This window comes from Xyrauchen texanus, chromosome 45, assembly GCF_025860055.1.
Source record: "Xyrauchen texanus isolate HMW12.3.18 chromosome 45, RBS_HiC_50CHRs, whole genome shotgun sequence".
Lineage (NCBI taxonomy): Eukaryota > Metazoa > Chordata > Actinopteri > Cypriniformes > Catostomidae > Xyrauchen > Xyrauchen texanus.
The window spans coordinates 5619527-5643336 of NC_068320.1; the positions used below are offsets into that span (position 1 = coordinate 5619527).

The 23810-nt window shown below is 37.3% G+C and overlaps 1 protein-coding gene across 3 annotated transcripts; it reads left to right on the top strand.

Moving 5' to 3' along the window:
- The first annotated feature begins 3055 nt into the window (after positions 1 to 3055).
- pfkfb3 (6-phosphofructo-2-kinase/fructose-2,6-biphosphatase 3) lies at positions 3056 to 11868 on the top strand. 3 transcript variants are annotated; one of them, XM_052118864.1, is made up of 17 exons: positions 3056 to 3306; positions 4315 to 4443; positions 5250 to 5346; positions 5432 to 5498; positions 5590 to 5664; positions 5747 to 5803; positions 6147 to 6271; positions 6366 to 6573; positions 7046 to 7192; positions 7282 to 7386; positions 7473 to 7602; positions 7761 to 7823; positions 8080 to 8144; positions 8236 to 8415; positions 8578 to 8600; positions 9221 to 9271; positions 10383 to 11868. In XM_052118864.1, exons 1-17 carry the CDS (start codon positions 3225 to 3227, stop codon positions 10387 to 10389), a joined length of 1611 nt encoding a protein of 536 aa, XP_051974824.1. In that variant the 5' UTR covers positions 3056 to 3224; the 3' UTR covers positions 10390 to 11868. The 3 variants fall into 3 exon arrangements, with proteins under 3 accessions (XP_051974824.1, XP_051974826.1, XP_051974825.1); XM_052118866.1 differs by lacking the exon at positions 9221 to 9271; XM_052118865.1 differs by lacking the exons at positions 8578 to 8600; positions 9221 to 9271.
- The last annotated feature ends 11942 nt before the right edge of the window (positions 11869 to 23810 follow it).

Below are 23810 nucleotides of genomic sequence, written 5' to 3' on the forward strand. Positions count from 1 at the left end.
GTGAATTTGGGGGGCATTTTGTGGTCCGTTCTGCATAACACGGAGTCTCAATGTTGCTTATCGCGGACCATTCAGCACATTTCGCAGCCGAATCACCAGCCCACTCGGTTCTCCCGATGGCCATTACGCCCTTGATCGGCCCAAAAGTGCGCCGGCCCACCAGGAAAATGCCCGGTATGCCAGATTACCAGTCCAGTCCAGTCCTGGCTGATTGGTTGAATTAGGCGTCCAGGTGTTCCTAATAAAGTGCTCAGTGAGTGTATATGGCCATTGGAAGAGACAAATTAAACCTTTTAATGCATTCAAATAAGTGCACGGAATAAACTAACTTACATGATAACTTTTTAAACCCAAAAATGAAAAACGTAAAATGTGGTTTCTTTTTATTGGTTTTACTGCAAACTCGTTTTCTTTTGACCATTTCATTTTCTATTTTAAAGCGAATAAAGAGAAAGGGGGAAATGGCTCATTTTTTGTTTTCTTTTATTGTTTAAAAATGTATTTGCGGCACTGAAATGCCATATTTATCTGATTGGTGAACCCGCCCTTTCTTCTGTACTGTCTATCCTATCAGACAGAATGAGAGTTGGGATTGCTCTGCAAACTTGTCTCAGTTTTCATTAAATATTGTCCCAAACCACCGCTAACTGTAAACTGTGCATGCCATATGTATTAGAATCTTGCTGCTTGGCACATCATGGTGTTGTTGCCAGGTGTTGCCTCTAATGGAGGACGGGTGAGAGATTGCAATTAAGCCACATCACTTGGTCATATGCTGACTGGGAATTGGTCATTATATATTATTTTTAATAACATTGATTTTGTAGTACCTGTGTATTCGTGTCCCATTGAAAAATTTAATAAAAAAGAGTTCTGTTGCTTTGGATAAGCGAATGATAAATTAATGTTTAGACATCAAGTACAAGGACTGGAGTGGACATCAAATTCTAAAGCTAAGACTATTCGGACACAAGGCTGTGAGTCCGTCGGGACGTGGGACATGGGATGTAAAATCAGGACTGTCCCTGTTATTGGGACGTCTAGTCACTCTATCTCCATAAGTGCAATGTTAATTTCTGCAAGCTGTAGACTGCTGAATGCTGTCAACGTAAGTGCCTCATGGATGAACATTTAGTAGGCCTAAATATATTAAATGTCAAAAATAAACATGTGGGGCTTTTATACAAAGTGATAGGTTACATTTATCGATGGAATGTGGCACTACAGTCACTAAAAAATCATACAATGTAATAAAAAATAAAGAAATAAAAACATATGGCATTCATAGTTTACAGTTAGTGGTGGTTCGGGACAATAGGCCTATATAATAAAGAATTAGACAAATTTGCAGAGCGATGCCAACTCTAATTCTAGCTGAATGCAGTAGGTTACAGAAGACGGGGCAAGTTGACCAATCAGATGAAAGGGGCGTTTCAGTGCCGCTCACGTGTGCGTATCAAATATACAAGCCGTAATTTAATTTTTAAACCCGGAAGGAAACAAAAACTGAGCCTTTCACCCTTTCTCTTTATTCCTATTTAATTAGAAAATGAAAAGGTCAACAGGAAATGAGTTAGAATCAGCTTATTGTATTAATCAGTGTTAAAACCAATAAAGAAAAAAAAAACCACATTTTTAGTTTTTCATTTTTTGGGTTAAAAACAGAAAAAGGAATGGACGCAAAAGTGCACGGACCCGGACGAACTGGTTGTTTTTCTTCTGCTGGAATATTCTGAACAGTGAAACATTTGCTCAACAGAATGTATGAGGTGAGGTTGGTGATGTCACGCCCTCAGTTTTCATCCCGTACGTGCAGATGTAAGAGTCACCATCAGCAATGAGCATTCACATGAAATCCATTCAACTTCATATTTAAACTTCTTAAATAGAGGATCAAATGCATAGCATCTCTTTATTTCTTAATAAATGCGTTTAATACATGTGTAACATATTTATCTCTGTATGCAACCTATTTGTAGAGAAACATAAAATAAATGAATAAATAAAATGTATTAAGATTCAGAATATTTACAATACAATGAATAATCTTCGGAGCAAACAGTGAAATATTTTCTTGTAAAAAGTCAGCAAAACTGCAATGCCCCCCCAAAATGAAAAGAAATCTAATATTCAAAACACATAAATGGAATATATGTTCATCAGTTATTTTCTCTGATATAAATTAATCAGATAATATATATATACAGCCTATATTTCAAAATGCTACACAAGTTGCCGTTTTCATATATGTAACATATGTTGCCAAATACAGTGTAATTGAATATCTGCACATATGCTCAAATATGAACTATACTTTTAAATATACATATATTCATGCATGGCCACATATCAGATTTCTGTATAGGACAGGCTGTTTTATTGTTATTATTATTATTATTATTGGGGAAATAAATAAATTCATAAACTCGAAATTAATAGAACACATTTGTTCTCTCAATTAATCATGAATCTAACTTTAAAACCTTAAAACCAAACATCTCATATTATTTGCATGTAATAATTGACCAACCCGTGGCATTAAGCTTTATTACTACTTTTATTACAGGAAATATGCCTTAAAATCAACAAAAAAGGATAGGATAGGATTCTTACTTTAATTTCTGATTAATGGAGCACTGATGATGGATGTGTGAATTTTCTGTCTGAGTGTGATGCAGTGACTCCCCGCACGTAGGCATTTGTGGGGATGCCCACTCCAGGCGTGACCCGCATCTTTAATTCTCTTCTATTGTACATCATTCACATTTATCATCTCAGAACGACTGTATGTTTATTCAGAGCATGCAAAAATATCGGATAATAGCAGAAAAGGGATTCATTGTTTTATGAATAATAATATAGCAATCCAAAGGATGAATATATTAGCTTTTTATGTCAAAATTTTAAATGGACCAGTGTTTTTGTATTCGACCACAGGATGGCGATGCGCTCAGTCTGAAGTGTTAGACACGCCCATTTGCTGTTGCGTCACCGGCACGTTGCCGGCTCCGTATATAAAGCGCTGCCTGATCAGAGACGTGATATTAGAGATTACAGAAGCGGAGTCTTGATAATCAGCGAACATCTTTAAACAGCAAGAACACATTTCTAATACGTGAATTTACCGAGAAGAACATCTAAAGTCTTACGTTTTTTGTTTTGTATAAGTCTGGGAATTCCCGAAACCAGTAGTTTTCTCACTGATATTTTCCCATCTTCAAGGAATGCCAAGGGAACTAACACAAAACAAGATCCAAAAGATCTGGATTCCATCTAAGGATGATAAACCTTCAATGCCCCGCGCATGTAAGTGACTATAGAGAATATACAGGTTTATATTGACATATATAGGCTACATGAGATTGTTTATGCTTATAGGCTACTTTTCTTCACTCTTTCATTTTGCGATTAGTTTATTTTATTCTATTATTTTAAGTAGCCTAGAGTTTTATATAATTATTATAAATAGCCTGCTATCATAATACGGATTATTTTGTAACAATACAAATTAAATAAAACAAAGTTGAGTCTACATATACAATTAAGTGAATTATGTGGTAGCAGTCAACTTGTAATATGATGGTCAACGGTAACCATAGCAACCCGATCATTTTGCAAGGTCTCGAAACGCCGGCAGAAAATTCTCAAGTTATTTAGTTGTCATGGCAACCGACGGGCATCGCCTTTGTTAAGACTTTTGCATTGAATGACCTTGAAGCATAATGGACAATTACAATAGTTTGTGACTCGAAACTCGTATGAAATGTCAAACATGTACTTTCTTTGTATTAGATTTAACTGTCTTGGTGTGTATGATAAAGCTAGACTTGTCTGCGTCTGACCCGGTTAACGTCTTGCTGGCAGCGGTTTGGAAATCGTATTTTATTGCATTAAATGTTTAACTTTCTAAGTGAATCTGTGTGCACATGACCTCGATCACGACTGGCTGGGTGGGAAGATTCGCGGACAGACTTGCCAGGCACGTGCTGATGTATCACGTGTGGCGTGTGCAACCGCTGGAGCGAGTGAAAATGAAATAGAAAAGCCTATTAGCTTTCTCCCACAATGAAACGTGATGATGCACACTTATAGGCTACATACGTATATAGACAGTGACCTAATTCTACATGTTAGGTGTCTAGTGTTTGGAAGGATAGCAGTTAAACATATGTAAACATATAAATCCTTTCTGGGCCATGTGTCTAATTTATAGCACATACAATATAGGCTAATGGTATCACGTGATTCTGTTTATACACGTTTATCTTAAGAATTTATGTTTGATGTACATTTTTTTTTTTTTTTACATTTCAGCAGGTGGAGGCCCCCACCTGGCAAATCCCCCAACGGTCATAGTGATGGTTGGGCTTCCTGCTAGGGGTAAAACCTATATATCAAGGAAACTGACACGGTATCTCAACTGGATTGGTATTCCCACAAAAGGTACAAAATTAAACACTATACCAAGTTCAAATATAAAAAAATACAATCTTTACAATTGTTATGTACAAATATTGAATTAGTATATATTTAACCATGTATTTATTGGTGGTTGAAATGATAATGGATAAAAAACAATATTGTTTAATTAACAGCAATACTATACAAAAACAAATAAGAATAAAATACATTACGTATCTTTTTTTTTTTTTGTGGTGATTTTTCTCCATAATTTGGAATTCCCAATGCACTCTTAAGTCCTCCTGGTCGCATAGTTACTCTCCTCAATCCGGGTGGCGGAGGACGAAACTCAGTTACCTCCGCATCTGATACTGTCTTGCTGCGCATCTTATCATGTGTCTTGTTGAGCGTGTTACCGCGGAGACGTAGCACGTGTGGAGGCTCATGCTATTCTCCGCGGCATCCACACACAACTCACCACCTGCCCCAATGTGAGCAAGAAGCACATTATAGTGACCACGAGGTGGTTATCCCATGTGACTGTACCCTCCCTAGCAACTGGGCCAATTTGGTTGCCCAGGAGACCTGGCAGGAGTCAATCAGCACGCCCTGGATTTGAACTCGCGACTCCAGCGGTTGTTGTCAGCGTCAATACTAGCTGAGCTACCCAGCCCCCCAATACATTAAATTAATAAATAACTCATTTAAATAAATGTTTTCATAAACATATAATTGAAAATAAATTATTGTATTCATATAAGTATAACATTTATCCATTCTTGCCTGAACACAATACAACCCATTTGCAAGAAGGTTAATTTACACATGTTGCATGTGTGTATTTATAGTCTTTAACGTTGGAGAGTATCGCAGAGAAGCGGTGAAACACTACAGCTCCTTCGATTTCTTCAAATCGGACAATGAGGATGCCGTCAAAATCAGAAAGTGAGTTTTGTGTTCATACTACACAATGTCATAATATATAAAATGATCATATATGGAGTAATTCATTATTTTGTTTTGTCCTCAGTCAGTGTGCCTTGGCTGCTCTGAGAGATGTCAAGATTTACCTCACTGAAGAAGAAGGTCAAGTGGCAGTAAGTATCTGCTTTAAATATCTAGACATTTTGCGAAAGACTTAAACCATTGCAGAGAAGTGCAGATCATCACCGACTTAACTTCCCATAGGTTTTTGATGCCACAAACACAACCAGAGATCGTCGGGACATGATCCTGGAGTTTGGTGCTGAAAATGACTTTAAGGTTAGTCATATTATCTTGATGATTACGTTTGATGAAGATCAAAGTGAAGAAAACCACTATTACAACATTGCATCTTTCGCAGGTCTTCTTTATTGAGTCTGTTTGTGATGACCCAAATGTAATCGCCTGTAATATCTTGGTAAGTTTAACTTTACATTTATTTATTCTGAATATTTGATTCTGATTGGTCAATACAGTCATTCTACAGTCATTTATTTTTGCATAATGTCTGTTAAACTGTGTAATTGACCATTGTTCCAGGCAACTGATTTCCTACATGTCTCTCTTATCACTGCTTAGTCTTTTTCTTCTGACATAATTTCAGATCAAATAAAAATTTCATCAAATATGTCCTTGGAAAGTCATTTTATAAAGTTCCTCATATATTTTTTAGGACATAACTACTAAAAATCAAGACATTTTTGATCTACATGAAGATAATGGCTACAAGACTTCTATATATTATTTTCATGCCTGAACAGGAAGTTAAAGTGTCATGCCCTGACTACCAAGGCTGCAACAAGACAGATGCCATGGAGGACTTCAAGAAAAGAATTGAATGCTACAAAGTACAGTATCAGCCCCTTGACCCTGACCAATATGACAGGTACAGAAACCGTCATACTCAAATCCACATTTTTCATCACCTAGGTATATTTAATATTACAGCATTAACCAATTTTTCTTGTTTGTCCTCACAGAAATTTGTCCTTTGTCAAAGTGATTGACGTCGGTCGCAGATTCCTGGTGAACCAGATTCAGGACCATATCCAAAGTCGCATTGTCTACTACCTGATGAACATCCATGTGCAGCCGAGGTCTATATACTTGTGTCGCCATGGCGAGAGCCAGCATAACTTACAGGGCCTTCTGGGTGGAGATTCTGGTCTTTCTACACGTGGACGAAAGGTACTGAGATCTTAAACTTGTGAGGTTGGGAAATTGTTTTATAAAGGTGAAGTGTGTTATTTCTTTCAATTATACTAAAAACACTTTCTCGCATCCCTGCTTAATATGCAGAGACAACAGTAAGTAAGCCTGTCGTGGTTGATTTCCTCCAAAAGTGGATATGTCAACCAGCCCGAAATTGCGACTTTGGCCCAACCAATAATGTGAGTTTGGGGTGAAACTATCAGTATTTGTGCAATTTAGTTTGGTGACGCTAACAGTGCAAAAACAACACACTTCACCTTTACTGCCACTTGCCTCATTGAAATGACATATTCCTTTGTGAGACTTCATAAACAAGACAAGATTTCCATGAAGCTCAATTTGATGCCAAGGACAGTATTAGTAAAACTCAAAACAGTGTGTGCTAGCCAAGGGTCCTAAATTACTCTTGTCAAAACTCTGAAGAATAACAAATTGTCCTGCTCTGTAGTTTGCAGGAGCTCTTGCAAACTTCGTGGAGGAGCAAAACTTGAAGGACTTGAAAGTTTGGACCAGTCAGCTGCGTCGCAGTATCCAAACTGCCGAGGCCCTCAATGTGCCGTATGAGCACTGGAAGGTCCTGAATGAGATTGATGCTGTAAGTTTCCCAGTATGCATCTCTGGTTTGGTTTCTCTGCAATTGTACCCATATTTTGTCTCCCTAACACTTGTGTGTGCTCTCTACAGGGTGTGTGTGAGGAGATGACCTATGAAGAAGTCAGGGAGAGGTTTCCAGAAGAGTTTGCTCTAAGAGATCAAGACAAGTACTACTACCGCTACCCTTCTGGAGAGGTATGAACAGTTAAAATGACCTTGTTATACTACGAAAAAGCAGACCATCGAAGTGTCCTTCATAAATTGCGTCTGTCTTTCTCTAGTCATATCAGGACTTGGTTCAGCGTGTGGAACCTGTCATCATGGAAATGGAGAGACAGGAGAACGTTCTGGTCATCTGTCACCAGGCTGTGATGCGCTGTCTTCTCGCCTACTTCCTGGACAAGAGTGCTGGTTAGTTTTTGAACCAAAAAATTAAACTTCTGTCATTATTTACTCACTATTTATTGTCTTTCCACGTGGGTGAGTAAACAATGACAGAATTTGTGTGTAAACTAACCCTATACATTCCCCATTAATTGAGTAACCTTACTTACAACTTATTTTTTCAGATGAGATGCCGTACCTGAAATGTCCACTGCACACAGTACTGAAGCTGACCCCTGTGGCTTATGGTAAGAGTTTTATATATTATTTCAGCCATTTATAGAAGGGAGCTCTCGCTTCAGGAAAGCCTCGCCAGAGTCTCATTTGCTGCTAAGTAAAATTAGGGTTAGGTTTAGGGGAAGGGGTAGTTGTTGGATTTCTAGGGTTGGGGTTAGGGTTAGGTTATGGTTTTGGTTAGGTTAGGTTGACAAACACAATCTGAAAGATATCAACAAGTTTAATGTGATGCAATTATGACATTTGTTATATTTTGCTGTTTGAAAGGGTGCAAGGTGGAATCGATCTCTCTGAATGTTGAGGCAGTGAACACACACAGAGACAGACCAGAGGTAAATACAAACTGACACACTTGTGTACTTTACACTAAATCTGTATTTCAGGTTCTGACCTCTTGTTCTGTCTTAATCTCTATTTTTATAGGAGATAAAGAGAGGCCCAAGCACTCTGATCAGAAGAAACAGCGTTACCCCTCTCACCAGCCCTGAACCCAATAAGAAGCCTCGTATTGAGGGTCTAGATGAACCAATCATCAGAGAGCTGACGCCCACTCCGCTCACCCTATGCTCAAATTCACACACCACTCTCACCCTGTCCAAACAGGTTAGTCAAAGTTAATGTATATGTATCTGATTCCTGTGTCATTTCTCCACTCTCACAACAATATAGTCAAATACTAACCATTACACGCTCCGCCCAGTCAAAATGCCCTTTTTCTCTTTTCCTTCCCATTTCTCCTTTCTTGTTCATCTTAATGTGCTACAGCACTGGCTTAGTGAAGCTTGCCTGTAAGTATTTCCTCAAACACTTTTACTTCACGGACTTACCCATCTTGCCCGACTTTTTTTATTTCAACACCTTTAAAAGGGCTATAACATAAAAAGCAGGATTTTCCTTGATTCCTTTGAAATAAAAATGGTCCACTCAGAACAAAAACTCGTAAACTAAGCTGTAATATGGGCCAACCATAAATTGTTATGGTTATGACATCACAACCGTTAGCATATTAGCAAGTTAACACCTACATATTTACATATCCAAGCCTTTTCAGTATTCCACAATTTGCTCCGCCCTGATGAGGTTAACCAATCATAGCAAAGGTTATGTACATACTGCATGTGAGTAAAAAAATTGGCATTCAAATTCTGAAAACAATAATGTAAGACTTTGTATGTTGGTGCCAGAAACCAAAAAAGATGTGACAAATCCTACAAAATGTTAGAGAATGGCCCTTTTAAAGGTGATACTTCTGGAGATATGTATACACAAATATTACAGGTAGTTATTGTGTAGCTATACTACACATTATTTGTGTATCATTAACTATACCTAGATTAATTCCCCCCTTTGTGATTTGTCCTTCAAATGGTCTTTCTCTGTCTCTCGCTCATCTTTTGCATGCTTAAAGACGCACTTTTTTACATTACCTACAAGCGGTTTCAGTGCTGCTCTTTCAGAGGTAACACTCATAGATCCTTTATTCTAATATATATTGTGAATTAGATTAGCTAATTTACATTGTACAATAGCTAATAAGAATGGTGAATTATTAATAATGGAATGTAAGAATAGATGAAGATGAATACAGTATAAAACGTGTTGTTCGTTGGGCTGTGTAAAAAAATTTGATATTCCAATATTGATCGCAATCTTCATTGGGAAGATCCTGATATCAATCCTAAAAATCGCAAGACTTACGTTTGCATTTATTTTCAGGTTTACTTCAGTTTTGTTGTGTTGTGTTGATTATTGTATGTGTTAAATAAATAGCAATTGGTCTGTATAGTTAATTTTTTTTCATTCATATATTCGTGATGTACCAAGTAAGAAGGTTCCCTGTATAATTTACAGCATTAACTGTGTAAGAAATTTCTTTGATATGAAAACAAAATGGACATTATAACTAAAATATACCCAAATGAATCCGAATTAAATAAAATCATATAGAAATCATAATCAAATCAAGATATCCAGCCCTAGTTGTTCAGCAAATAATCCAGCTCTCAACCAAACCAATGACCTGTCCCAGGTGGAAACAGAATATTTCTGTATTTTGCCTCAGCTTCGGAGACCGTCAATCCATGCATTTTATCACGTGGCTCGCTGTGCTTGACACCGCGGAGACTCGCAGCATGTGGAGGCTCATGGTACTCTCTGCGATCCATGCACCAATTACCACGCGCCCCATTGAAAGCGCGATCTCCCAATCACGACCACGAGGTGGTTTCCCCATGTGACTCTACCCTGCTTAGCAGTCGGGCCAATTTGGTTGCTTAGGAGACCTGGCTGGAGTCACTCCGCACGCCCTGGATTCGAACTCCAGGGGTGGTAGTCAATAACACATCATTTTTAATAAACGAATATACAAGGGTTGGGGAAGTTCTTTGTTGAACTTTGGAGTTCTGCCGGCACAATTTTCACGTGGGCCTGCCAATCCACAAGCATGTAGACGTTAAAGTATTTGTAAACAGAAAAAGAAAATTAGAATTGCTTTCCTGCTAGCTAGAGGTACCTTACCGACTAGAACTATTCTGATCATTAACCAACCGCTTTACATTCTATTCCAACAGAACCTGAAGAAATACTCCATGGAGAGCCATGATGCCCCTCAGCTCTGCCTGTGAGATTATTCGGCTGTATTGCTTTATTCAGCATGGAAGCATTTCCTGCAAGCTGCTTCCTCTTTCCTCATGCAGAGGAGTCCATCTAACAAAAAAACTAAATAGGCACACTAAGTGCCACCTGGGCTTTTCTGTTCATACTTCATTTTTAATGTACGTATGGGCAGGGATTAAACATTCAGCTAAGTCATTTTCACCCTCCCCTACATTTTTGGTCACTATTTCACTTTTTACATAAGAGGATACAGTCTAGATCCTTTTATTCTGGTCTAAGCCAGTTTTTAACACTGACTTGGTAAGGACATGCCCCTGAACTTTAAAGGATGATGCTAAAAGACACCAAAAGATCACCTGCTGTTATTTGCGGGTTGATTCATGTATATTTTGCACTCTCTTTAAAATACATGCTGCAAACAATTAGCACATTATAATTGCACATTTAGACAATTTTGCATATATATATAGTCTTAATTTCTGCGGGCAGTAATGAATCGTACCAATTTTGAATGCTGCTGGCAGTTTTGAAGGCTGTTTAAAAGTTCTCGTGTTTTTCATTTCAATTGTAGAATCATTTGTGTTATGGCTGTGGATTGTGAAAGTGTTATTTATGAAATTGTGTGTTTCGAAGACCTAATGACTAGGTCAATGTGCAAGGTTGTAAACACAGGGTGTTTTATGCGTGTTTGGATGGGACGAATTGAAACAGTGTTTATATTTGTTGTTATTTGATGTTGTTTATGGTGTGTTAGAGATGAGCTGAATTTTATACATTATTCATTTATTAAATCCCTAGAGTGCCTAGTGCTTGAGCAATCAGGCCAGTGCTGCTTTTTTACATTTTAATATAAACATTTAACATTTCAATTTAATTGTAGTTTTATAATTATAATGTAGATTTTTTTTGTTAGCATGTCTTGTGTGTTGTCTTGCTGCCTGATCAAGAGATTATAGTATTTGATATTGTATGCAGATGCGTTTACTGTAGAGATACATTTACTCTTGTAAACCAAATGTTTACAGTTTGAATTCTTAAGAGATTTCCGGCAACGCAGAGAAAAGGAGTTGAACTTTAATGCGGTAAAACAAAGGGTTTCTTTTATTTAATTTACCAGCTTTAACTGTTAACACTCGCTCTGCGTGACATGAAATGTATGGGATTAAGTAGACGTCAAGATGTTATTATGCTTTGTAAAACATGTTTATTCATCTAGATGCAATGTTGTACATTAACCTTAATTCATTGGTTTGCATCTGATACTTGAACCATATTTTGTAATACCTTTATTGTTAAAATATTTATTTATTGGTACTAGACTGTGTATCCCTTTGTGTTTCCAGCACATTGTTCATTGAGATTGTAGAGCATATCAACAAGCCTAATTGTCTCGTTCTGAAGAAAGTAAGCCATTTCTATTGCATTTATTGGATCAATAAACAGTCTAAATGAATAGCTGTGGGTGTGTATTTGCTTTCCCAGAACTGCATTTCCTTGTATTTGCATTGCCCATATATGGTCAGAACTGGGCCAGCAGTTTCCTATCCTACTGAGCACCCTTTAGCATTTGGTCAGTTTGCCGTTTTCTTTTATCAAGTCAAACAGCCAGCCCCTATCCACTTCGCCCTTAAACACATCCGCATTACTTCTAATGAGCTCTATTTATAGTTTTATGGCCCTTCTTTCACATATTATCTATCGCTGTCAATGTAAATTCTTTGTATAAACTGTAAGCCACTCATTTATCATTCAAATGAATGTGATGCAATTTACACGTAACACATGGTCACATTGCATACCAGCTCTTCCATGCAACAAGAGGCAATATTAGATTAGACTTGAAATCATCTAATTTGTATAAACATTGTAATTGCCAATGCAAAGACACAATTAAATCAAATTCCTTAAAAACAAACACATCTGCAAGAACTTAACCAATTATAGGTTGCGTGACCAGTAGGTATGAGAGTTTAATTCTTTATACAATGATGATCAGTATAAGTGTCTGTGTCTACGTCTGGCGTATAATGCAAAATATTGTTATATGCATAACTTTTATTTTTACATTTTTGTTTGTAATTGGAATATCAGCCAAATTGTATGTCCCCATTCATCACCATTATATTTAAGTGGGTTCTATAAAATAAAATAAAAACAATGATTAAATCCAGCTTTTATTTAAATTAAAATAAAACTGAATGAAAATCTCAGTCATACATTTTTTGCCAAAGAAATTGGCAAAAAAAACTGTCCATTACAATTATTTTAATCAAATTAATGGCAATTAATTGCATCTATCAATATTTGAATAAAATATTATTAAAATAGAATATATATATATATATATATCACATTTCACTGGTTTTCATCATCTCTAGTCAGAAACGTTGCATTCTGGACAGTGTGTCAAGTTTCACTGTACATCTGTAGTGGCGCTCCATGCTGACTGAGACTCACAAAAACATTGAGGTGGGACTTCAAGCTTGAATTTCTCCGGTAGTAGAAAAATTACTTATTACAGTGGTGTGATTATTTTCTTAATCTATTTGATTATTTTTTATATAATTAATCACACTGAAGTGTTAACACACGTGTTAAATCGACAGCTTAACAAAAATAAATTCTTAGTTCAAAGCACAATAATATTAACTGTAGATACTGCATTGTGGAATGATATTTGCTAGTAGAGGCAATAATGTTTTGGGGCTGATCTTCAACCCTGTAACATTCAACCCTGAAACACGGCTAAAATCATTTGCAGCACTTCAGGGTTATGGAGTTATTAACAATAAATAACTATTGGTAGGCCTACTTTGCAAAGCTGTTACCACACATTAGAATTAGTGGTTAGCAATACAGTAGTAAATTAAAAAACCCAATTGTTGACCACTAATCTAAATATTGTTAGGAATAAGTCTCCTAAAGGCGCAGTCACACAAACCTTCGCATGGCGAAATTCCGCAGCCAAAATACAGTCATCTAAATGAGAATCTGCAATCGTGAATTTTGTGTGATGGCCTTTCTGTGGCGAAGAATTTCCCCTCGCAGATTTCGCATGAAGTTCAATTTTGGTGAACTTTGATAGGTGAATTTTGCCGTGTTGACCAATATGGGAAGTTGCTTGGTTTGGCAGTGACCTCTGTGTGGGTGATGCTTCGTACACAGCTACAATGAATATTAACAATAGACAAGGATATCATTTTAGTGGTGAGTTTCTTTATAACTTAAGTTACACTGAGTATAAAGTGCAGCATTAAAAAGAGGCTTTTTAAAAAAACATTTTTTTTTGTGGTTTCAAACCCAGTGTCCACCCATGCCATTTTCGCCCGCAGAATTTCACCCAATATATATATGGTGGTTACTGCCTTGATCCTTTGTGAACTGGAAAAATATTATTTATTTGACATTTTTTTACAAAAATAATAATTTTTAGGCACAAATGGCGCAGCTTCCTGAGAATGACCCATTGACAATACCAAAAGTTATTGCACAGAGATTAAAATCTAAATATTTTATTTGAATTTATGGACTTCATTATACTTCTTTATTGAAAATAAACTTAGTTTATAATAGAATATGCCACTTGATTAACTGAGTGCATTGGATTCTCCATTGGTAGTTCAGTGTATGTGACTGTGATCAGGCATGCCACCATGAGCTCTGGTGGTTATTTATAGCTCAGTGTTGAGTCTAAGCTCTGGGCCAAAGAGATGCAGAACACATCGGCACACTGCAATCAGATCAGTATAATGTCAATCAGGTCATCAATGTTACAGCTCATCATGTGAGATGAACCCAGTGGACTCAGTTAATCATCCAGAGATACAGTCGTGTTGTACTGCAAAGGAAATATTCCACCATCTGTGTCCTGTTGTTCTGGAAATGTCTATAACATCTCTGCGAATGGTTGTGGAATGTGACACACGTTTAAAATGAAAGTGTCATTTTATTACTGAGCATTAGACTGACTCATTCTGACCAAATGGTTACTGAAAGGAGTCACATCTTCTTAGAGCTAGAAGACATGCTGTGAGCAAATGATGTTAGCGCATGATCTTGACAATAATAATGAAACCACACAGCTTCCTGTGGGCAGAACCGGCAAGAAACTCAACCTTTTTTTCAGAAAACAAAGACGTTATTACTTGTGTCATTACTTTGGCAATTTTTGCTTGTTCATTTATCTCATAATTTCTGCCCATGGCACTACATTTTCCCAAATTTGTTCAGAGAGACGTTAGGAAGTCTGAGTTCCTGTGTGGTGGTTGTTTGGAATATTTTGGTCCATGTCTACATGGACACCGGAAAACATTCATAAACTGTAATATTCAGTATGCAAGTGGTGGAATGTTAGAGACAGGGAATAGATGGAAACAGCTAAAGGGAAGACATAGAAGATAGTTGCTACTTAGCCATCTGGAGCATTTACAGATCAATTGCGCTTTATTCTGTAAAGGTTGTTGAAAGCCTGAGCCATCCATCTATAATTATGTATGTGCATGTGGTCTTGTTTGTATATCGATGTGTGAAAAATCTGGTCTACAGGAGGAAAGCACCTTAATAAATGTAATAAAGGGTTTGGGGGAAGTTTACAGAATCTAATAATGACTGTTTCAGAGTCAGCTGATGTGCGGTCACATGTGTTTATATATTAGCAATTTTGCATTGCCTTTAAATGTGACCCATCCCATCAGAATTTAAAGTCAGAACTATTTGTTTCATAAAATAAATCTAAAAACAATATGTCAATAAGAGGTCCGCCCAGATATAAAACCTGTGTGCAGGTCTTTTCTTATTGCATTTAGAATTTCCTTTTTGAATTATTTTTGCATGTAACTTCCTTAAAGTGTTTTATTTTATTGCATTATGTCTGTGCAGCATGGACAGCTTTCTGCAAAAGAAAAACCACTAGCTAACTAAACGCACTCTCAGAAAAAAAGTTACCGTTTCACTTTAAGGTACTGTATAAGGTCCATCATTGTGGTGGTACCCTAAAGGGAATGTTGTTCAAATGTAAAACTCATTTCAGGTACGTAATTGTACTCTAAGGACCTATTGTGTACCTTTAATGGTATATTTGTGTTTTTGTTCCTCTGGGAACTAAAAAAAACATACTTTTGGTCTCCCTAAAAGGGATAGTTCACCCAATATCAAAATTCTCTGATCATTTAGCTACTTGGCATTCATGCCATCCAAGATGTGTACAACTTTCTTTATTCTTCAGAACACACTTTTTTTTTTTGAAGAATGTCTCAGCTCTGTAGGTCCATACAATGCAAGTGAATGGTGACCAGACCTTTCAAGCTCCAAAAATCACAGAAATGACTCTTTTATTGAAAACATTCAATAAAAGTGGTTTATTGAATGTTTTTTTAAGCGATGCAATTATTTTGGGTGAGAAACAAATCAATATCTAAGTCAATTCTGAAAGTGAAAATGGAGATTTATATGGACATAAATATGTATTTGTTTCTCACCCACACCTATTATATCGCTTATGAAGATATGCATTTAACCTCTGGAGTCATATGGTTTACTTTTATGCTAGCTTTATGTGATTTTTGGAGCTTAAAAGGTCTGGTCACCATTCACTTGCATTGTGAGGACACACAGAGCTGAAAAATTCTTCTAAAAATCTTTATTTGTGTTCTGCAGAAGAAAGAAAGTCATGCACATCTGGGATGGCATGAGATTGTGTAATTGATGAGAGAATTTTAATTTTTGGGTGAACTGTCCCTTTAAGGGTACAAATATATACCCAAAACAAGGGTACTACCCAGTGACAGGTGACCTTTTTTTCTGAATGTGCATACAGTTATGACGGCTTGCTTCTCACATGTGTCATTGTCAAGTCTCTAAGCTCTTAAAAAAACTCTTTCTGTCTGGTGCATCTGAAATAAACATATAGCAGCTCCAATTGCTGATTTGACATGATCCCGCTAAGCTCTCTGTGTCTTTAAATAGAGCCATAATTCTCTAGCAGCAGATTAGTTCACTGAGGTGACTTAGCACTGCCGGCCAACGACACATTTACAAAATACCAGTGCACCCATTCCCACGGTATCCAATTTAGTACCACAACGCTTGATCACATAATCAATTAGCATCAATTATAAAATGGATAGTTCCAGTCTTGGATGCTGGTTGGCTAATAAAGCTACCCAGTTTTACTAAAATACATTATATAGTAACAGCTGTTTACATAAAGGTAGCTACTGTTTATATCACTGCAAAGCATCTATATACTGTATGCAAACATTAATTCATGTTTACATGCCAAGAAATATATCTTCTACCGTAGTGGTTCTCAAATGGTTTGCCTCATGAATGCATGCATTTTTTAATTTTATTTTTGCAGCACAAGGTGCCAATGTTACTCTTTAAACACAGACAGAAGGGTCTCATCTCACCTTGATGGTTTGGGTGAGTTGTTCTCATAAAACCCTGAGTCAGTTCTTTTGTCCCCATGCGATTGGTTCTCATTAGGACAGGAAGACCAGTTTCTAATCTTGTCAATCAAAGCTGACCCAAGTACAGATTAACCTGTGTCACAAACCTAGAAAGACAACAATGCTACGTGCTCCGTAAGGCCTCTCGCGACAGAAAGAGACCTGACTACAATTCTTTCTTGACAGAGACTGAACTACACCTGAACTCTACACAAAACTCCTCTGTGCCACAGGGTCTGTTAAAGGAATGGTTCAGACTCGATGCAAGTTCTATTACCTCAGTAAGAAGAAATTGCATTGCACTTTCAATGGAAGTCTATGGGGCAAGGCATTCCAATGGGTTTTAAAGACCGAAATGTGAAGAATGTATTTTTGCAAAAGCATTTATATGATTTCTTCTGAACAAAAATGTTGTTGGACTACACTCTTATAGTGGATTACATAGACTATCAATTAACCCTTCATCAGCCAACTAACAAGGACAATTGCATCTATGTGAACGTCTGCAGTTAATCCAGGATGGACTTCAAAGACATTAGTCATTAATCTTTGTTTAAACACTGACCCTTAACACTTGCTTAGTTTAATAATTTTAAACCATGACTTGAACTATACATAAGTGTCATGTTTATTCTGTTGGTTTCTGTTTTTCGTGTCTTTTATTTTGAAATATTAGTCCTGTTCGTGTCTTCAGGTCCTTGATTTTGAAATTTTTTCACTTCCTTGTCTATTCATGTGATTATCCTGTTCCCGCCATGATTCATGTGTTTTGTTCTCATTGGTTCCTTTGTTTATTAGTCTTGTCTTGTTATTGGTTCATGTTTCATTGTCTTTTTATATTTTATCAGTCTTGTATTTTCATTGGTGGTCTTGTTAACTTGTTACCCATGTCAGAGTATTTATAGCCCTTATGTTTGCCTTTTCTTGGTCAAGTATTGTTGATGAAATGATGTTTCATGGTTATTTCAATCGTTTATGTTTGTCAAGTCAAGTCAAGTCAAGTCAAGTCTATGTTTCATGTTTGGATTTCACTCATCTTGTAAATAAACTACACTTGGGTTCTTACATCATCGTCTGCTCCTGTGTCATTGCCTGCCAGAAACGTTACAATAAGTAATATTTACATTATGTTCATGATGTTAGTCAGAGGGGATCTGGCCCCCACAGTGAGTCTGGTTTCCCCCAATGTTATTTTTCTCCATTAATCAACATCTTTTGGAGTTTTCTGCTCTTTCCACAGTAGCCTTCGGCTTGCTCACTGTGGTTATTAATACAATTATTATTTAATTATTTGTAAACACATTTCACAATTGTATTTGATCAAACTACACAATGATGACTCTAAGACATTATAGACATTACAGTTTTATCTTCTGTTAATGGTTGATCTTCTGTGAAGCTGCTTTGAAACTGTGTGATACAAAGAATAATGACTTGACTTGTTATGGCCAAATAAGGAAGCCTCAGTTCAATTAAACAGCATTCGTGACAAGCATGAGCCAAAAAATAAACCAATATGATTAAGAGATTGAAGGTTGTGCATTTAATGGAGAGATAATCTAACATCCGTCACATGCTACTGCCGTCACCTCGTACTATACTGTAAAACAATAAATTCAAAACAAGATGCACTGTATGAAAAAAAGATGCAGTAGACAGATGCATAAATGTTTTATTTAAACTATGGGCACTTTTGGCCCTATGCTCTTTAGAAAATAACATCTCTCACATTTCACACACTTAATAGTTTATTTAATTTGTCTAATAAAAGTGTCCAAAGATGATTTAAATGCATCAGGAGAATTTTTCAATTTTGTTTATTTCCACAACATCTCAAATTATGTATGTTGTTGGATAACATTCTGTGATGCAAATGACATAGTAATTAAAGTAAAAAGTAAAAGCTTTTTCACACAATACAAATTAAATTTGGTTTATATTCATTTCAATTGTGTAGATTATTATAGCTTTACAAAATGCAATATTTTTTAATGATTTTCATATTTTAAGATTGAAATTTTGGGTAGGACAAGGGTGAGACAATAAAATCAAATCAATACATAAACAAATCTGAAAAGTTGCCAAAATGATGAAGGCAACTGCAAAAAACTGCAGTTTAAATTTACATGTATTCATTTAGCAGACACTTTTATTCAAAATGACTTACAAATGAGGAATACAGCAAAAGATCTTTGTCATAAGAAGGCAATATCATGAAAAGTACTGCAAAACAACAGTTTTTTCGAAAAAAATAAGACAGTAGGATTTGGTCAAGTGCGCACGAAACAGATGCTTCTTTATATGTTTCTGGAAAATAGTTAAAGGAACCAGCGGCCCAGGTGGAGTTCAAATGGCCATTCTACCAGTGAGGAATGGTGGAAGTGAAAGTTGAGAAAGCCAATGTGAGATGACACCATGAGGCCCTGTTCACTCACAGGGGGACGTAGACTTGAAGTAATGAATGTAGATAGAGTGGTGTGGCACCAGTGCTTGTTCTGTAAGATGAGCTTCAATGCCTTGAACTTGATGCTAGAAACCAATGGTAGCCATTGCAGTTTGATGAAGAGAGGTGGGACATGATAAACCAAAAACCAAAAGCTACGCAACAAACTGGATGCTGAAATAGGAAAGGTCTGATTCTTCTAATGGTGTATAGTGCAATTCTGCATGATCAAGCTTTCTTTGCAATGTGGTCTGTGAAGTTCAACTGATTGTCAAACACAACCCCAAGATTTATGGTTGTCCTGGATGGTGGAATCATTTACTAGCGTAGCTGAATGATGAAGTTATGTTGTATAGCTGGGTTCGCTGGAACAACGACAAGTTCCGTCTTTGCTCGGTTCAGTTGGAGTTGGTGTTTGGATCTCAGCCAGGCAGGCTGAGATCCATGCAGCAACCACAGGATCGTCAGGCTGGAATGAGAGGTAGAGTTGTGTGTCATCAGCAAAGCAATGACAGAAAAAGCCACGTGTCTGAATGACAGGTCCCAGTGATGTCATGTATATGTAGAAGAGGAGTGACCTAAGCACTGAACCCTGTGGTATGCCGGTAGCTAGTCTGTGTGACTTGAAAAAGACACCCTGAAGGACCTACCAGTGAGGTAAGACTCAAACCAGCTGAGTGGGTTTCCTGTAATGTCTATGGTCGAGAAGGTGGAAAGGACGATCTGGTGGTTCCATGTCGAAAGGAGCAGACAATTCTAACAGAAGAGAACAGACTATTTGGATTCTGCTCTTGCTAGCCGCAGAGCTTCGTTGATGGACAGCTGTTTTTTAAGCCAGATTGGTTGCTGTCTAGCAGGTTGTTCTGGATGAGAAAAGGAGACCTGGTTGAACACGGCTTGTTCAAGCACTTTTGCTATGAAGGGGAGGAGAGAGAGACTGGTCTGTAATGTTCTAAGAGTGCATTGTTTAATCTGGGTTTCTTAACCAGTAGGGTTACTCGAGCCTGCTGTAAGGTGGGTTTTTCAACTACAGTGGTTCAAGCTGTAAGAATGCCATGGTGCCTACAGAAATGTTACCAGCAAGATGGTATTAAACTGTGCATGTTTTGTCAATTACCACCTTCTGCTACTTATATCAATGGCAGAAATAAGTGTGGATTGAATAGGTAATTATCTGTGATAGCACTGTTTAGAACTAAAAGGAAATGTTTAATACCAGTTAAGTCTCACAAGGTTACATCAGATGGTTACAATTTAGATATAATAGTTACAAATTAGATGAATGAAATATGTATATAAAACCAGTGTGCATATTACCCGAGTGAGAGAGAACGGAGGATAGAGAGAGAGAGAGAGAGAATGTAGAGAAATATGCCAATGTTAGATGTCTAGGCCACACATGAGCATAAATGCACACTTTGGAAAGACAGGTTCTGATGTTTTTAACTCAGTTAAGTCAGTTTTGCTTGTGCAATTGATTTTATGATGTAAAGTTTTTACAACTGGTCAGTGCTTCATAATCAAAACCCCATTCTTATTTTCAACCATTAGCACGGCTAATAAATGTGCACTCCCCTGAGTTTTGACAGCTCAGGACACCAGGGACAGTTGTTAGATGACATTCAGAGACTGGTTGGGATTTAATGATGCACACAGTCACTCCTTTGTGGCTGGATGTTAAGTCAGACAGAAAAAAAGGAGGAACTAAACCAAGCCTCATCTAGTGAACGTGAGAAGTGTCACGTCCACCTGAATGTTTGTACCAAACTTTGATGTTGGCATGACAAAAACTTTTCTGAAAGTTTAAACAATAGATGGATGGATCTTCCATGGAAACCCTGAAATATGTCAAGTTATTACTATACTATACATATAGTACCTTGTGAATAAAAAAAGATGCTGACTAAGCTTTTCTGTTTCATTTGTTTGTTTTCATTGGCAAAGTGCAGCTGATAGCGGATTTACAGTGAGGCAGAGAGACAGAGAGTGAGTACGTGAGTCTGAACACAGCATACTCTGCGATTAATTATTCAGCCATGAATGAGGGATAAAGAGAAAAAGGAAGGGCAAACGTGAAAGAGAGCAGCATGCCACATGAGGACAATTGTGCCAGTTTGCCATCTCTGACTGTATCTTAATACCCAATGATCCCAGTGATCTATTAATCCTTACAGTCTGAGGGAAAACAAGGATTCTGTGCATTTCAGTGTATACACATACAGTATTTATACTGTTTTCAGACTATTGTTTTTTTTTTTAAATGTTTAACTATGGGCACTTTTATTTACCAGGGTTGATTTTTATTAAAACTAAAAGATTTAAACATTTAGTAATACAGTACACTGTAAAAACTGACAGCATGCAATTTTTACCTTAAAGATATATTTTTTTTAACCTGATCTAACCCTCTAAGTATGACTTAATTGATCTTGATTAAGTCATATTAAATGATGTTCATAAATATTTTAAGAAATTATCCAGCTTTTGAAAATAAAAATAAATTCAATAAATTTGATAAAACCACCATTAACCCATGTTACCCCAAGAAACATATGTTTTGGTTTCCGAACAATGTTTTTTTCTAACATTGTAATGATACATTTACAATGGGCACCTCTTTTGTTCACCTCTATTAGGTCACATTTCTCCTCAACCTCCTCTTCCCCCTCTCACATCCTCTCTCAGCTGATGGCTTTGCCACTTCTTTCACAGACTAAATAATAAACATTAGTTCAGTAGTTCGTATGTTAATGTAATCTTGTGTTAAAGCAGTAAAAATATTTGGCTTGCTGTCTGTATACTGGAGGGCTCAGAGCTCGAGACTTGATGCGAGTCAAACGGGAGACTCTTCTAAGAGAGAGAGGTTTAGCTCCCAGCATTTGAACGGGTAAGCCCAGCATGCATTCGAATGGGGAATGTGAGAATGAGAGTTGACTCACACTGCGATTTGAACGGGAGACTGCTCTATGGAAAGAGGGAGATCACGGCAATTGAACAGGGAAAATTGGAATGAGAGTTAGTTGGCGCTGCGTTCGAAAGGGAGGGCTCACACTGCGATTCGAACAGGAGACTGTTCTATGGGGAGAGAGAGAGAGAGAGCTCACGGCATTGGAAAGGGTAACCCCATCAAGCAACTGAACAGGGAAAATAAGAGCTAGAGTTGGCTCGCACTGTGTTTGAAAGGGAGGGCTCACACTACAATTAGAACGGGAGACTGTTCTATGGAGAGAGAGAGCTCACGGCATTCAGACGGGTAACCCCATCAAGCAATCGAACAGGGAAAATAAGAGCTAGAGTTTGCTCACACTGTGTTCGAAAGGGAGGGCTCACACTACGATTTGAAAGGGAGACTGTTCTATGGAGAGAGAGAGCTCAAAGCATTCGACCGGGTAAGCCCAGCAAGCAATCGAACAGGGAAAATGAGCACAAAAGTTGGTCACGCTGCGTTCGAAAGGGAGGGCTCAAACAGCGATTCGAACGCAAGACTGCTCTATTGACAGAGAGAGCTCATGGCATTTGAACGGGTAAGCCCAGCAAGCAATCGAACTTGGAAAATGAGAACAAGAGCTGGTCATGTTGCATTCGAAATGGAGGGCTCACAGTGCGATTCGAACAGGAGACTCCTCTATAGAGAGAGGGCACGTCATTCAAACAGGTAAGCCCAGCAAGCAATATGGGAATTATGTTTTGACTAAACAAAATCCAAAATAAATTAAAATATATATATATTTTCGCATCTTCAAAATAGTCACCATTTGCCAAGAATTTGCAGACATGTACTCTTGACATTTTCTCAACAAACTTCTTGAGGTATCACCCTGGGATGAAGGAGTTCCCATATATTTTGGGCACTTATTGGCTGCTTTTCTTTATTATTTGGTCCAAGTCATCAATTTCAAAAACTTTTTTTTATTTAATTTTAGATTTATAATGAAATAAATTAATATGGTGGCACAATTATATTTTGGTCTACAAAACTAATTTCAAACATTTAAGCAAAGATTTTTAAGATCATGAGAAACATTTCAGTCAAGTGTTTCAAAAGTTTTGACTGGTAGTGTATATATATACATACACACACACACACACACACACACACACACACACACACACACGCACATATACATACATGCACACGTGTGCACACACCCGTGCCTATATGTACGTGTGCACATATGCACGTGTGCATGTAGAATGTATTGAAACGGTGGCGGGTGGTGACGTGAGTGACGCTGACATGTGGTACTGATATGGAATTTAGCTGATTAGTGATTGATGAGCTTTCCTGATGTGGAAACGATTGGATCTGATGTAGCTGTGCATCTGAGGACCAATGACCGAGAGATTTAATTTGTTGTTCTGATAAACCTTTTTGGGCAGTGGTGGTTACTGTGCCAATACGGAATGAATGACAGGAGTAAAATTTTGCCGAGATGCCGGAATGGAGGAGGATGGATTTAAGGTGATTTTGAAACCAGAATCTTGAAACT

Coding starts and splice junctions, on each gene's coding strand:
- pfkfb3 (XM_052118864.1), top strand. CDS start 3,225: ATGCCAAGGGAACTAACACAAAACAAGATCCAAAAGATCTGGATTCCA. Junction 5,499..5,589: donor AAGAAGAAGGTCAAGTGGCA/GTAAGTATCTGC, acceptor AACTTCCCATAG/GTTTTTGATGCCACAAACAC. Junction 8,416..8,577: donor CTCTCACCCTGTCCAAACAG/GTTAGTCAAAGT, acceptor AATGTGCTACAG/CACTGGCTTAGTGAAGCTTG.